Raw genomic sequence first — 15924 nt, forward strand, 5'->3', positions numbered from 1 at the left:
GATCACTTGAGGACAGGGGTTCGAGACCAACCTGGCCAACATGGCAAAAACCCCATCTCTACTGAAAAAGAAAAAGTAATGAGGCGTGGTGGTGGGCACCTGCAATCTCAGCTACTTGGAAAGCTGAGGCAGGAGGATCACTTGAACCCAGGAGGTGGAAGCTGCAGTGAGCTGAAATCGAGCCACTGCACTCCAGCCTATGTGACACAGCGCGACTCTTGTCTAAAAAAAAAAAAGAAAGAAAAGAAAAGAAAAAAAGACAGTAAGTATGTTGATATTGGAGTGGAGTGGGGAGAGCGGAGGTGATCGGGCACCATTAGCCCCATGGTGACAATTGCTAAGATAGATGACTTTAGAGTATTCTGTTTTTTATATATTATGGCCACAATTAAAAGCTAACCGATTCACACTGATAGGTTAAGTTTGTTTCTAGCACGTTGGTCTCTCCTCCTTCACCTGTTGGTGATATCCACATCTTTTATTTTTTTGAGACAGAGTCTTGCTCAGGCTGGGGTGCAGTGGCGTGATCTCGGCTCACTGCAGACTCCGCCTCCTGGGTTCAAGTGATTCTCCTGCCTCAGCCTCCTGAGTCGCTGGGATTGCAGGTGCACGCCACCACGCCCAGCTAGTTTTGATATTTTTAGTAGAGACGGGGTTTCACCATGTTGGTCAGGATGATCTCCAACTCCTGACCTCAAGTGATCTGCTGGCCTCAGCCTCCCAAAGTGCTGGGATTACAGGCGTGAGCCACTGCGCCAAGCCTAAATAAAATTTTTAAAAAGCTAGACAAGCGACACCCCTGATGGCAAAGTGCAGAGCCGTTTCCTGTCATGCCCCTGCCAGAGCTGGTGTTCCCCGAGTTTTTCCCGTATCTGCTCATTTGACAGCTGCTCGTGCGTTGGACACATAGGTGTGCCCTCCCTTTCCATTTCTTTTCTTTTCTTATTTTATTTTATTTATTTTTGAAATAGAGTCTTGCTCTGTCACCCAGGCTGGAGTGCAATGGCACGATCTCGGCTCCCTGCAAGCACCGCGGGTTCGAGCACTTCTCCTGCCTCAGCCTCCCAAGTAGCTGGGATTAGAGGTGAAGATGTCACGCCTGGCTACCTTTTGTATTTTTAGTAGAGACGGGGTTTTCCCATGTTGGCCAGGTTGGTCTCGAACTCCTGAGCTCAGGTGATCCACCTGCCTCAGCCTCCCAAAGTGATGGGATTACAGGCCTGAGCCACCATGCCCAGTTCCTCCCTTTCTGTCCAATACTTAATGGCTTGGTTCCTTGTGAGGTCAGGAAATTGCTCAATGTCCTTTTTTGCTTGCAGCAAAATTTCCGCCTGTTCCAAGGGCGTCCTGGAGGCTTTGACCTTACAAGACAATTACAGCTTCATCATCGAGAAGTAAGGCAGCGTCCCCGACAACCCCTGACACCCAAGGCGACAGTGGGCCTGCAAAAGCCACAAGCAAATTAGGATTGACTGATTGAGATGGAGTTTTTCTCTTGTCGCCCAGGCTGGAGTGCAATGGTGCAATCTCGGCTCATCACAACCTCTGCCTCCTGGGTTCTAGCGATCCCCCTGCCTTGGCCTCCCAAGTAGCTGGGATTACAGGCATGCACCACCATGCCCGGCTAATTTTGTTTTTTTGTTTTTTTATATAGAGATGTGGTTTCTCCATGTTGGTCAGGCTGGTCCCGAACTCCTGACCTCAGGTGATCTGCCCACCTCGGCTTCCCAAAGTGCTGGGATTACAGGCCTGAGCCACCGCGACCAGACTTTTTTTCTTTTTTTTTTAAGAGATGGGGTCTGGCCCGTGGCCCAGGCTGGCGTGCAATGGTGTGATCATAGCTCACTGCAGCCTCAACCTCCTGGGCTCAAGCAGTCCTCTTACCTCAGCTGGCTGGTCCCACGTGTTGTCCCACTCAGTGGGCATGTGCCCCCACGCAGGTAGGAGAGTCTGGGCCTTAGTCAATTTGTGCTGCTTCAAGGGACTACCCGAGGCTGGGTGATTTATAAAGAAAAGAGACTTATGGCCGGGCGCAGTGGCTCACACCTCTAATCCCAGCACTTTGGGAGGCAGAGGCGGGTGAAGTTCAAGACCAGCCTGGCCAACATGGCAAAACGCTATCTCTACTCAAAATACAAAAATTAGCCAGGCATGGTGGTGGCGCCTGTAATCCCAGCTACTCGGGAGGCTGAAACCGGGAGGCGGGGGTTGCAGTGAGCAGAGATCGAGCCACTGCACTCCAGCCTGGGCGACAGAGTGAGACTCAGTTTCAAACAAAGAAAAGAGAGGGGAGCGGGGAAAGGCCGGGTGTGGTGGCTCACATCTGTAATCCCAGCACTTTGGGAGGCTGAGGCAGGAGGACTGCTTGAGGCCAGGAGTTGGAGACCAGCCCGGGCAACCTCGAGACCAAGAAACAAAACAAAACCAAAGGTGGGGACAGGTAGGGAGGAGGTGCCAGGCTCTTAAACACCCAGTTCTCATGGAAGCTGAGGCTCAAAACCCACTCAGTACCATGAAGATGGCTCTAAGCCATTCATAGACGATCAGACCGTGTGGCCTAAACACCTCCGACTAGGCCCCCTCCAACCCTGGGGGTCCACTTTCAGCAGGAGCTCTGGAAGGAACAAATATCCAAACCAGCTGGGCACGGTGGCTCATGCCTGTAATCCCAGCACTTTGGGAGGCCGAGGTGGGTGAATCACCTGAGGTCAGGAGTTCGAGACCAGCCTGGCCAACATGGAGAAACCCTGCCTCTACTAAAAATACAAAAAATTAGCCGGGCGTTGTGGCATATGCCTGTAATCCCAGCTACTCAGAGGGCTGAGTCAGGAGAATTGCTTGAACCCAGGAGGCAGAGGTTGCAGTGAGCTGAGATCTCGCCACTGCACTCCAGCCTGGGCAGCAAGAGAGAAACTGCATCTCAAATACCCAAACCATAGTGAGGTGCCTCACTGGCCCCAGCATGGCGGAGCTCCTTGCCACGCGAGTGCACGCTTCTGTGTGCTTTGTAAGACCTGACCCCTCAAATGGAAGTCAAGATTGAGTTACCCGTTCAGAGCCGAGACCTAATCTGGCGTTTCCAGGCTTGCTAAGGGGCAGCGAGTCTGGGACCTGCAGAGGACACAGAGGGGAAAGTCATCTGAGTCTACACCTTAAACTGGGCGATTTATTCGTTGTTGCGAGAGTAATTATAGTTATTACAGGTGCAGTGGCTCACCCCTGTAATCCCTGCACTTCAGGAGGCCTAGGCTGGCGGATCACCTGAGGGCAGGAGTTCAAGACCAGCCTGGCCAACACGATGAAACCTGTCTCTACTAAAAATACAAAAAAGAAAAAGCCGGGTTTGGTGGCGGGTGCCTGTCATCCCAGCTACTTGGGAGGCTGAGGCAGGAGAATTGCTTGAAATTGGGAGGTGGAGGTTGCAGTGAGCCGAGACTGTGCCACTGCACTCCAGCCTGGGCAACAAGAGTGAAACTCTGTCTAAAAAAAGAAAGAAAGAAAGAGAAAGAGAGAGAGAGAAAGACAGACAGAAAGAGAGAGAGAGAGAGAGAGAGAGAAAGACAGGAAGGAAGGAAGGAAGGAAGGAAGGAAGGAAGGAAGGAAGGAAGGAAGGAAGGAAGGAAGGGCGGGCGGGCAAAAACCGTGATTACTTTTGTACTGATCCAATTTAAAGAGCAGAAATTTGGCCAGGCTTGGTTGCTTACACTTGTAATCCCGGCACTTTGGGAGGCTGAGGTGAGAGAAGCACTTGAGGCCAGGAGTTTGGAACCAGCCTGGGCAACACAGAAAGACCATATCGCTACAAAAAATTAATAAATTAACCATGTGTGGTGGCGTGTGCCTGTCATCCCAGCTACTCAGGAGGCTGAGGTGGGAGGACTGCTTGGGCCCAGGAGGTGGAGGCTGCAGTGACTCGTGATAGCATTACTTCACTCCAGCCAAAAAATTAACCAAAATGGAAGGTTCGGCATCATCTGGGCCATGGCTCTCCATCGCCCACCTCAGATGCCACCTCCACCCACTCTCATGGACGATCCCTGTTTGCAAAAAAGAAACAGGCTGTGAAGGGTTGGCGGTCTGGGCAGGAACTCACAGACTCCCCGTCTCTGCTTCCTGGTGTCTTGAAGGCAATTCTACGACCCCAGCTTCCAGGGGCAGCCGTCCTCCCAGGACCTGCGGGTGCCCTACTCCTACAAGCAACTGGGCTGTCCTCTCCTCGTCTACTACGACACCCCATGGAAGCCTGTGGTGGAGCTGTAAGACCCCAGGGGGCTACTGCAGGGTGGGGATGGTGGCCGGACCTCATGCTTCCTGGCTCTGGGGTACCAGCCTGGCCCTCGAAGTTCCCCGAGATCCCTCAAAATGACAGTGGTCACTTTTTCCCACTGTGCTCCTGCCCCAGCCTTCTTCCTGGGACACCTCTTCTTTTTGTGAGACAGGATCTCACTCTGTTGCCTGGGCTGGAGTACAGTGGCACAATCTGAGCTCACTGCAACTTCTGCCCCCTGGGTTCAAGCTGTCGTCCCACCTCAGCCTCCCGTGTAGCTGGGACCACGGGTGCGCACCGCCACACCTGGCTAATTAGCAGAGATGCAGTTTCACCTTGTTGGCCAGGCTGGTCTTGAAAACCAAAATGCTGGGATTACAGGTGTGAGCCACTGCACCCAGCCATATGTAAATATTTTTTTGTGAGATGAAGTCTTGCTCTGTTGTCCAGGCTGGAGTGCAGTGGCGCAATCTCAGCTCACTGCAACCTCCACCTCTCGGGCTCTAGCAATTCTCCTGCCTCAGCCTCCCGAGTAGCTGGGATTACAGGTGCACCACCATGCCCAGCTACTTTTTGCATTTTTAGTAGAGTCAGGGTTTTGCCATGTTGCCCAGGCTGGCCTTGAACTCCTGAGCTCAGGGGATCCATCCACCTCAGCCTCCCAAAGTGCTGGGATTACGGGTGTGGGCCAGCGTGCTGGTCCCTGAGGGGACTTTTGTTTCCTCCATGTTATCCATGCTCAGTGCTGGCTGCTGCCCATCTCCCTGTCCACCCAGCTCTGTCTCCCAGCCTCCCTGCAGCCTGCACACCACAGCCTCACCTGGGAGGGACAGGGTTCTTTGATTGCTCTCTGCCACCTCCCCACCCCACGAGTGGTTTCGCAGCCATCCAGGTGGCTGTGGCCTGGGTCTTCCTGGGCTGCCCCCGCTCCCCACGCAGCTCTGCCCTGTGTGTGTGTCCTAGGTGGCGAAAAGATACTTTCCAGGAGATTGTCGAAGCCGAGTATGTGTTACTGGAGGTGAATGGGCAGTTCTCCTACAGGTATTCCCTGACGGCCAAGACGGCGCTTTGCACCTCCCAGCCACAGAACTGGACCACCATGATAAAGGAATTCGGGGCACCCTTTTTCTGGAACAGAGAGGTAATAGGGCCCTAGGATCATTTCAGAAGACTCAGCATGCCACCAGGGGGTGGGAGCGCACGTGAGGACACGGTGCGGCCACGGAACTGAGTACGGAATGAAAGACTGGGCCGGGCGTGGTGGCTCACACCTGTCATCCCAGCAGTTTGGGAGGCCTAGGCAGGCGGATCACCTAAGCTCAGGAGTTCAAGATCAGCCCGGGCCACTTGGTGAAACCCCATCTCTCAGCCTGGCATGGTGGTGGGCGACTGTAATCCCAGCTCTTCGGGAGGCTGAGGCAGGAGAATCGCTTGAGCCCAGGAGGAGGAGGTTGCAGTGAGCCGAGCTCTCAACACCGCAATACAGCCTGGGCCGCAGAGGGAAATGCAGGCACCAAGGTGCTCAGGGGCTTTGCTGATGAAGAGAGAGGTCTGGGACCATCCCAGTGGTTGCTGCTGAGGCGTGGATGGGTTTCCCAGGCTGTCCTACTCAGTGTGCGTTAGTTTTAGTTTTAAATTTTTTTTAGACAGAGTCTCGCTCTGTCGCCCGGGCTGGAGTGCAGTGGTGGGACCTCTGCTCACTGCAACCTCCACCTCCTGGGTTCAAGTGATTCTCCTGCCTCAGCCTCCTGAGTAGCTGTGGACTACAGGCACCTGGCACCACACCAGCTAATTTTGTTTTTTGGTGAGATGAGGTCTCACCATGTTGGCCAGGCTAGGCTCAAACTCCTGACCTCAGGTGACCCCCCACCTCGGCCTTCCAGTGAGATGGGGTTACAGGCATGAGCCACCGTGCCCAGCCTTATTGTTTATTTATTTATTTTTTGAGATGGAGTCTCACTCTGTCACCCAGGCTGGAGTGCAGTGCTGCAATCTCTGCTCACCGCAACCTTCCCCTCCCAGGTTCAAGCCATTCTCTTGCCTCAGCCTTCCAGGTAGCTCGGATTACAGGCGTGCGACACCACGTCCAGCTAGTTTTTGTATTTTTAGTAGAGACGGGGTTTCACCATGTTGGCCAGGCTGGTCTTGAACTCCTGACCTCAGGTGATCTGCCTGCCTCGCCCTCCCAAAGGGCTGGAGTTACAGGTGTGAGCCGCTGTGTTCAGCCTGCATTTTCTTTGTTAAATGCGAAGCCTGAACCTCTCCTCATCGCACCCGGCCCAATTAACGATTTTAAAGACTGCAACCCCGTGACACCTGGTGCACTGACGGCCTTTATCCAACCACCACCTCTATGACTATTTTTTGAGAGAGAAAACTGGGCGCGGTGGCTCGTGCCTGTAATCCTAGCACTTCGGGAGACTGAGGAGAGAAGACTGCTTGAGGCTGGGAGTTTGAGGCAAGCCTGGGCAACACAGTGAGACCTCATTTCAAAACCAACAAAAAAAATTAGGCCAGGCACAGTGGCTCATGCCTCTAATCCCAGCACTTTGGGAGGCTAGGGTGGACAGATCACAAGGTTAGGAGTTCAAGACCAGCCTGACCAACATACTGAAACCCCATCTACTAAAAATACAAAAATCAGCTGGGCATGCTGGAGGGTGCCTGTAATTCCAGCTACCCTGGAGGCTGAGGCAGGAGAATCGCTTGAACTCAGGAGGTGGAGGTTGCAGTCAGCCGAGACTGCACCATTGTACTCCAGCCTGGGCAACTGAGTGAGACTCCGTCTCAAAAAAAAAGAAAGAAAAAGAAAAATTAAACAATTAACTGGGATTGGTGGCCCATAGCTGTAGTCCCAGCTACTCAGGAGACTGAGGCAGGAGGACCACCTGAGCCTGGGACTTAGAGGCTGCAGTGATCTATGACAGTGCCACTGCACTCCAGCCTAACTGACAGAGTTAGTCCTTGCTGCAAAAATAAAAAGTAAGAAAGAAAAAGACACATAGATGTGATTGTTGTTGACTTATTTTTCAGCTCTGCTGGTATTTCTAAATGCATTCTTCATATGACTGCATTTAAGAGACAGACCCATCACTATTCTTTTTTTCCCCATCAGCTGCGGTTGAGTGGCTAGAACATGAAGGTTTTCTGGCCGGGCACAGTGGCTCACCCCTGTAATCCCAGCACTTTGGGAGGCTGAGGTGGGCTGATCACTTGAGGACAGGAGTTCGAGACCAGCCTGACATGGCAAAACGCTGTCTCTACTAAAAATACAAAAATTAGCCGGGTGTAGTGGTGCACACCTGTAATCCCAGCTTTTGAGGAGCTTGAGGCTGGAGAATCGCTTGAACCTGGGAGGTGAAGGCCGCAGTGAGCCAGCATTGTGCCACTGCACTCCAGCCTGGGCAACAGAGAGAAACTTTCTCAAAACAAAACAAAACAAAAAAAAGAGTGGCCAGGCACGGCGGCTCATGCCTGTAATCCCAGCACTTTGGGAGGCTGAGGCAGGTGGATCACCTGAGGTCAGGAGTTCAAGACCAGCCTGGCCAACATGGTGAAACCCCGCCTCAACTAAAAATACACAAATTTGCAGGGTGTGGTGGCGGGTGCCTGTGATCCCTGCTACTTGGGAGGCTGAGGCAAGAGAACTGCTTGAACCTGGGAGGTAGAGGTTGCAGTGAGCTGAGATCACACCACTGCATCCAGCCTGAGGGCCAGAGCAAGACCTTATCTGAAAAAAAAAAACAAAAACAACTCATTGGCAGCCCGACTCTCACCCAGACGGAGTTAGTAAGCCTCCAGCCTCCACAGCCCAGGAAGGCTGGGCAGGAAGCAGGGGAGATGAAGGCTGAGCAGCCTCCGTCCACAGCTTCCTCTGCAGGGAGCATGAACCTGCCCACACCATCCGCACTTGGCCCCAGACTCCCACCATGCACTTGTCATTCTCATGAGGACTGGGGTGGGCGCAGGGTCCCTGCACGCAGGAGGGAGGCTCAGGGCTCCCTTCCAGGGACCAGCGGGCACGCCTCTGTCTCCCACAGAACTACGTGAGCTGCCACGACCCCAACAGGAATGCCACTTTGAGATGGCCAGACGTCCAGTATCAGATCTTGGGTGGCCGTACAGCAAACCAGATAATTTTCAGCCACAACAACGGCATCTATGTCTTCTACATTTCTATTGTGGACCCATACTACAGGTGAGGGGCCCATCTCCCCAACGACAGGGGACACCTGGTGCCCCTGGGGGCGGGTCACCCACGCTGCAGGGGTCGTGCAGGTCCTGACTAAACCTTAAGTTCTGGGTGACATTTCTTCCCGTGCGAAACAAATCCTCCTTTTGTTTTTTAGATGGAGATTTGCTCCTGTCGCCCAGGCTGGAGTGCAATGGCGCGATCTCCACTCACTGCAACCTCTGCCTCCTGGGTTCAAGTTATTCTCCTGCCTCAGCCTGAGTAGCTGGGATTACAGGCATGCGCCACCACGCTTGGCTAATTTTTGTATTTTTAGTAGAGACGGGGTTTCACCATGTTGGTCAGGCTGGTCTCGAACTCCTGACCTCAGGTGACCCACTGGCCTTGGCCTTCCAAAGTGCTGAAATTACAGGCGTGAGCCACCACACTCGGCCACAAATACTCATTTCAAAGTCCTGCACTGGGTGCTGGGGGAACAGCAGTGACCTGAGGCTGCACCCCTACCCTGGTGCACCCAAGTCACCCTCTCTTACTCCCCATGTCTGGGGTCTGCTGATAGACGGCCAGAGCTGGCTCAGACTGGCTTGTAGGAGTAGACTCTGAAATATTCAGGAATTTCAAACATGGTGAAACTCCATCTCTACTAAAAATACAAAAATTAGCTGGACATGGTTGCGGGTGCCTGTAATCCCAGCTACTAGGGAGGCCGAAGCAGGAGAGTCGCTTGAACCCGGGAGGCGGAGGTTGCGGTGAGCCGAGATTGCCCCACTGCACTCCAGCCTGGGCAACAGAGCGGGGCTCCATCTTAGAAAAAAACAGGAATCTTACACCAGTCAATTTCATGTCAGTGGCTTGAAATCAGCCACGGTGGAAATATTTACGCCGCAAGAATTAGCAGACACTACCCAGGGGGCCTTGCCCCTCTGAGAGCCAGTTGTTAAATATTTAGCACTGACAGGCGCTGAGGCAGTTATAAAGCCAGGTCTAAGCCATGCCATGCGGATCCACAGGTCCCTTGGGGAGGTGGGCACCAGGGTGGCATCTTCCCCATGTCCTTACCGCCGCTGGAAGTCACTGTCAGCCATCGCCTGTTCTCTCTGGAGGGTCAGAGTCCAGCCCCTGAGAAAAACCAGTGGAGACCCTGCCTTCCCTACAGGCCTCAGACTAGGAGGATCAGCTCTGAGTGGCTGCAGGTGGAAGGCCCTGGGTAGGCCCGGGACGTCCATAGGAGAGAGAAGACAGGTGTGGGACTCTCCCTTGCCACACCTGCTCCCTGTACCACGAGACCTGCACTGTCCCCCCCACTGCCGTGGGTTCTGCGACACCCCTGAGCCTTCTCCTGCCCTGACGCAGCCTCCACCGTCCGCCACTTCCCCTCTGTTGACAGAGCACTTAGTTATTTTGCTCCCTCTGCCCTCTCTAGTCACAGTCTGGGCACTGGGGGAGAACGGGGATCCTGGTCACAGCTGCCAAAGGGCACAGAAAGGACGGCAGCTCAGAACCCGTAACAGTCAGCTGGGTGCGGTGGCTCATGCCTGTAATCCCAGCACGTTGGGAGGCCAGGACAGGCGGATCACTTGAGGCCAGGAGTTCAACACCAGCCTGGCCAACGTGGAGAAACCGTCTCTACTAAAAGTTAGCCAGGTGTGATGGCGGGCACCTGTAATCCCAGCTACTCGGGAGGCTGAGGCAAGAGAATCACTTGAACCTGGGAGATGGAGGTTGCAGTGGGTCGAGAATGCACCACTATGCTCCAGTGTGGGTGAGAGCCAGATTCCACCATCTCAAAAAAAAAAACCATAAAAGTCAAAGTGGACCAGGTGCCGTTGTTCATGACTATAATCCCAGCATTTTGGGAGGCGGAGGTGGGTGGATCACTTGAGGTCAGGAGTTCGAGACCAGCCTGGCCAACATGGTGAAGCCCCATCTCTACTAAAAATACAAAAATTAGCCGAGCCTGGTGGCTCATGCCTGTGATCCCAGCTCCTCAGGAGGCTGAGGCAGGACTGCTTGAACTCAGGAGGCGGAGGATGCAGTGAGCCAAGATCAAGACTCTGACTCAAAAAAAAAGGGCTGGGCACGGTGACTCAAGCCTGTAATCCCAGCACTTTGGGAGGCCGAGGCGGGTGGATCACTTGAGGTCAGGAGTTCGAGACCATCCTGGTCAACATGGTGAAACCCCGTCTCTACTAAAAATACAAAAAATTAGCTGGGCATGGTGGCGCGTGCCTGTAATCCCAGCTACTCAGGAGGCTGAGGCTGGAGAATTGCCTGAACCCAGGAGGCAGAGGTTGCGGTGAGCCGAGATCGCGCCATTGCACCCCAGCCTGGGTAACAAGAGCGAAACTGTCTCAAAAAAAAAAAACAGTCGAAGTGGGTGGAAACAGAAGAACAAAGTGGGTATACCCGGTCACAGCTGCAGGTGAAGTCACCCAAAGGCAGCACCCAGCGGCCTCTCCCCACCTCCCTCCGCAGCTACTGTAAACTGGAAACACTCTTCAGCATCTACGTGTACGGGGCGTTCCCGATGCCGCTGGGGTTTGCCGGGATCATCATCCTGCTGTTCATCTCCAGCATCCTGGGGTCCGTGTGGGTGGCCTACCTGACCCCCAAGCTGCTGCGCACAAGACGAGGCCACAGGATCAGGAGGTTTGTGGTCCAGCTGTGTGGGAGATGCAAGACGGCCTGCGGGTGTTTTCAGTGCAGTGCCTCAGCCACAGCCGGGGTGGGCACAGAGCCCCCAGGACATCACCCCACTCCTCAGGGAGGCAGGGCTGAGCACTGAGGCTGGTCCACAGGGTCCCGACCCCTCGTCTTATAAATAAAGTTTAGTGTAACCCAGCAGGAAGCAGTGTGTGCTCACCATTTTTTTTTTATTTGGTTTTTCGGTGTCGGGGATCTCGCTGTGTTGCCCAGGCTGGGAGTGCGGTGGTACAATCACAGTTCACTGCAGCCTCAAACTCCCAGGCTTAAGCAATCCTCCCTCCTTAGCCAGCCTCCAGAGTAGCTTGGGATTACAGGAACCACCACCACATCTGGCTAACTTAACTTTTAGTTTCTGTAGAGACAGGGTCTCACTTTGTTGCCCAAGCTGGTCTCGGACTCCTGGACTCAAGCAATCCTCCCGCCTCGGCCTCTCAAAGTGCTAGGATTACGGATGGGCCACTGCACCAGGGTTAGCCTTTTTTTTTTGAGAGAGAGTTTCCGTCTATCACCCATGCTGAAGTGCAATGACACAATCTTGGCTCACTGCAACCTCCACCTTCTAGGTTCGAGCAACTCTCCTGCCTCAGCTTCCTGAGTAGCTGGGATCACAGGTACCTGCCACCACACCCAGCTAATTTTTGTATTTTTGGTAGAGACCAGTTTTCACCGTGTTGGCCAGGCTGGTCTCGAACTCCTGACCTCAAGAGATTCACTCGCCTTGGCCTCCCAAAGTTCTGGTATTACAGGCATGAGCCACCAAGCCCGCCCACTCCCCCACCCTTTTTTTTTTGAGATAGAGTCTTGCTCCATTGTCCAGGCTGGAGTGCAAGTGTGTGATCTTGGTTCACTGCAACCTCTGCCTCCTGTGCTCAAGTGATCCTCCCACCTCAGCCTCCCGAGTAGCTGGGACTACAGCTTCACACCACCATGCCTGGGTACTTTTTTTTTTTTTTTTTGGTAGGGACGGGGTTTTGACATATTGCCCAGGCTGATCTCAAACTCCTCGGCTCAAGCAATCCTCCTGCCTCAGCCTCCCAAAGTGCTGGGATTCCCGGTGAGCCACTGCACCAGGGTCAGCCGTCTGATTTTAAGTGAAAATGTAGTCAGTCTCACGACTTCTGATTACTCTTTGTTTAAAAAATATATATGTGTATATGTGTGTGTGTGTATATATATATATATGTATATATATATACAGTCCGTGGTCATTTTAAATCACCCAACACAGCTACAAGAGGCTGGGGCAGGGGAATTGCTTGAGGCCAGGAGTTCAAGATCAGCCTGGGCAACATGGCAAGAACCCAATTTTTTTTTAAACATTAGCTGAGTGTGGTGGAGTATGCCTGTAGTCCCAGCTACTTGGGAGGCTGAGGTGGGAGGATCGCTTGAGCTCAGGAGATGGAGGCTGCAGTAAGCCATGATCATGCCACTGTACTCCAGCCTGGGTGACAGAGCAAGACCCTGTCTCAGAAAAAAAAGAAAGTTGCTGCTTGGGTCCTTGCAGACATCCACTTTGTGACCCTCACTCCACATTAAGCTTCCCTTGCCCCACCTCCTCACCAGCCAGGGCCTCCCCTTCACTGAGACACCTGGTGTTAGTTTCAGAGCTACCTTTAATGAGTCTGTGGGGAGAAGGAGTTGGAAGGCAGCTGAGAAAAGTGGACTTGGAGCCTGGTACAGTGGCCTGTAATCCCAACACTTTGGGAGCCGAGGCGGGTGGATCACCTGAGGTCAGGAGTTCAAGACCAGTCTGACCAACATGGTGAACCCTCATCTCTACTAAAAATACAAAAAATTAGCCAGGTGTGGTGGTGGGTGCCTGTAATCCCAGCTATTCGGGAGGCTGAGGCAGGAGAATCGCTTGAACTCAAGAGGCAGAGGTTGCAGTGAACTGATATCACACCACTGCACTCCAGCCTGGGCAACAGAGCAAGACTGTATCTCAAAAAACAAAACAAAACAAAACAGAAATTTGAGCTTCAAGCCTCTCCCAGACTGTTCCCCTAGTACAGAGGGGGAACCATGGTCTCTGCTCTGCCTCCAAACACCCACCAGCCTCCTGAACTCTAGGTGAGCCCCCCAGGGGCTCCCCCAGCAGAGACCTAGAAACCCAGACTCCAGAGACCCAGGAGATCCAGCCCTTGGCCTGGGGGAGGCGCAGGCGGAAGGGTCCCAGCCCAGAGGGGTATCTTCACTCCAGGAGGCGCTGGATGGCTCTGGGACTCCTGTTTCCTTACGTGTCCCTAGGGGAATGGGGTCGGCATCTCCAGGGCCACCATGAGCATTTCAGGGGAGGAGGGTACAGGTGGCCCCCAGGAGGGCCCTCGAGCCCCTGATGTGGGTGATGAAAGGAACCAGCACCCAGGGGTCCTCTTCCAAGGCTGGGCCTGTCTCATTACGGAACCAGTGGCTGGGCTGTCCCTGCAATGTGACTCTCCCTGCAGTGGACCCTGCAGTGTGACTGGCCCTCTCCTGGGTTCTGGGTGCTGTCTCATGTCACCACCTTGGGTGCAAGTTTCCAGGTTCCCCAGGTGCTGCATGCACCCCGCTCCTTCACACGTGAGCAGTTTCCCCATCCCCGCCCCTGCCACACGCCAGCATCTGCTCCCACCCTCAGATCTCAGACCATCCGGTGAAGCCCCCTGTACCCACCTGTCTGAACAAGAGCCTGGCCCTTCCCACCCTCCCTGGAGTGGCTGTGGCTTCCTGGGGACAGGAGGCACCTGGGCGGGGAGCTGGAGGCTGCTTCTCCAGCACTGCCTTGACAGCTGTCTCCAAGGAAGTTCCTGGCCCTCTCGGGGCAGTCTGGCTTTTCCCCACCAAACAACGGTGTGAAAATCCTTAGAACATGTTAATCTGGGGGGCAGCTCAGGAGGGCCCTGCCTCCGCCAGCAGAGAATGATCTTCCAGGGCTGGGACTCAAGGGGTTTAGGGTGTCCTGTAATTCCAGGGCCTCCCTGCTAGGCTCTGGAGGCCTCACTAGTCCTCGGGATGACGGGGCGAGGGGCCAGGCGTGCACCTCCAGGCCCCTCCGCATCCCCAAGGCTACTGCATGGACGTGGACCTAAAAGGTGAAATGCGCTTTAATGGGGGGCAGCTCCCAGGTCCTGCCTGGGCCCCAGGGGAGTGGCGCTGGCTGGGCCTGCGGGCTGGCTGGCCTTCCCTCCCGGTTTTCCCTTCTTGGCTGTTGAGGCCTTTCTCTTGCGGGACAGAATGGGGGCCACAGCATTGGCAACAGGGGGCCCCTGGCGGGGCAGCTGCTCCTCCTCCAGCGCCTTGAAGTTGAAGAGGTCGACACTGGACACAGTGTCCAGGATCTCAGGCACGCTGTAGTCGAAGGACAGCAGCTCCTCAGGCAGACACAGCGAGCGGATGTCGTCGGCCGAGTTCCTGCCACCGTCGTCAGGCAGGGCCGGCCTGGGGACCTTGCGCGGGGTCCTGTTGGGCTTGGTGGTGCCCGGCAGGCAGTCAAAGAGCTTCATGGCGTCCTCCAGCAGAACCTTGTCTGGGAGTGCCTTGGCCTCGCCCGCCCCCAGCAGGGCCCCCTCCTTGGCCTTGGCCACCTTGGGCTCACTGGAGCTGGGTGGGTACAGCAGCACCCCGGGCCCGGCCCCACTGCCTTGCGGCTCCTTGGTGGGGAAGTCCAGGGGTTCAGGCCCAGGGAAGTGGCCAGGGTGGCCCTGGAGGCAGCTGTAGGTGTCCAGGGGCAGCATGGACTCTGCAGGCCGCGGGATGAGTACAGGGGGCAGCTTGTTCTCCTTGGGGGGTGGGGCTGGCGGTGGGGCCATGCCTTCCTCGAGTGGCAGCAGGGGTAGCTCCATGAAGGCGGTGGGCCCCGAGTCCCCTGCAAAGCCCAGAGCCTCTGGCCCAGGGCCCTCAGGTGGGAAGTAGGGCAGGAGGAACTGGGGCACCCCGGGTACTGGCTGGTAGTGGGGGTATGGGGGCCGCCCCGGGAGGTAGCTGCCTGGGGTGGAAGGGCACCCCATTGGCCCCCTGCCACTCGCTGCCGGCTTGTACAGGGCCGACTGGCCCAGGTCGGGAGTGGTCCACTCGATCCGATAGATGCGGGGGTCGAAAAAGCACCCGCATGGGGCCATCTGGAAACCTGTGGGTGGCAGGCGGGTGCCCTGAGAGCAGCTGCCACCTGAGGGGCCCAGCCCAAGCCTGGGGGCCTGTCTGGGGGATGCCACGAGAACCTTGCCATTGGGGAGCCCCTTTGGGGATGGGAGACAGATACCACGTTGGGGCCCTGGCTGGGTGATGGGGACAGTTTGTCTTTGGGGCTCACTGGGGGACCTGTGTGAAGCATGGGGAGCAGAGGCCATGTCATTGGGCCCCCACCTAGGGGTGGGGCAGGGCAAGCTGGGCCCCAACACCCAAACCCACTCCCAGCCTCGTCAGGGCGCAGGGGGAGGCTGGTACCTGCTGGAGGGGCTGGAAACACCTCTTCCTCTGGGTTTGGGGGGTGATAGAGGTTCAGTGAGGCTGTGGACAAAGGTGGCCGCGTGGGTGGGGCCCTGAGGTGGGTAGGCCCCCAAGCTCTCCCCAGCAGGCGTCCACACCAACCCCATTATACCCATGGCGGGAGGAGGCTCGGTGCAGGTGGGAGCGGACTGGCTGCCCAGCACCTCAGCCCCCTCCAGACTCTGGGGGCTGAAGCCTTCCTGGGGAACTGCAGAAGCATAGAAGGATTTGGGGTGCTGCATGGGGTGGCGGGAGGCCTGGTCCAGGGGGCAGTGGGAGCACAAGTGGCCCAACC

At 55.4% G+C, this 15924-nt stretch overlaps 2 protein-coding genes across 18 annotated transcripts in view; one reads left to right on the plus strand and one right to left on the minus strand.

Moving 5' to 3' along the window:
• CATSPERD (catsper channel auxiliary subunit delta) overlaps positions 1 to 11307 on the plus strand; it is a 56993-nt gene extending 45686 nt beyond the window's left edge. For 16 of the 17 annotated variants that reach the window (XM_078360263.1, XM_078360271.1, XM_078360274.1 and 13 more), the window contains 5 exons: positions 1320 to 1394; positions 4128 to 4256; positions 5231 to 5408; positions 8308 to 8465; positions 10935 to 11307. In XM_078360263.1, the coding sequence (XP_078216389.1) occupies positions 1320 to 1394; positions 4128 to 4256; positions 5231 to 5408; positions 8308 to 8465; positions 10935 to 11244 (850 nt within the window). In that variant the 3' untranslated portion in view covers positions 11245 to 11307. The remainder of the gene's footprint in view (positions 1 to 1319; positions 1395 to 4127; positions 4257 to 5230; positions 5409 to 8307; positions 8466 to 10934) is intronic. The other variant, XM_078360264.1, reaches the window with a different exon arrangement.
• Positions 11308 to 14230: 2923 nt separating this feature from the next.
• On the minus strand, positions 14231 to 15915 carry PRR22 (proline rich 22). Its single transcript, XM_002761658.6, has 3 exons — positions 15742 to 15915; positions 15588 to 15650; positions 14231 to 15270 (listed from the first exon to the last, which is right to left on the minus strand). Exons 1-3 carry the CDS (start codon positions 15869 to 15871, stop codon positions 14249 to 14251), a joined length of 1215 nt encoding a protein of 404 aa, XP_002761704.3. The 5' UTR covers positions 15872 to 15915; the 3' UTR covers positions 14231 to 14248.
• Positions 15916 to 15924: the final 9 nt, after the last annotated feature.

This window comes from Callithrix jacchus, chromosome 22 (assembly GCF_049354715.1).
Source record: "Callithrix jacchus isolate 240 chromosome 22, calJac240_pri, whole genome shotgun sequence".
Classification (NCBI taxonomy): Eukaryota; Metazoa; Chordata; class Mammalia; order Primates; family Cebidae; genus Callithrix; species Callithrix jacchus.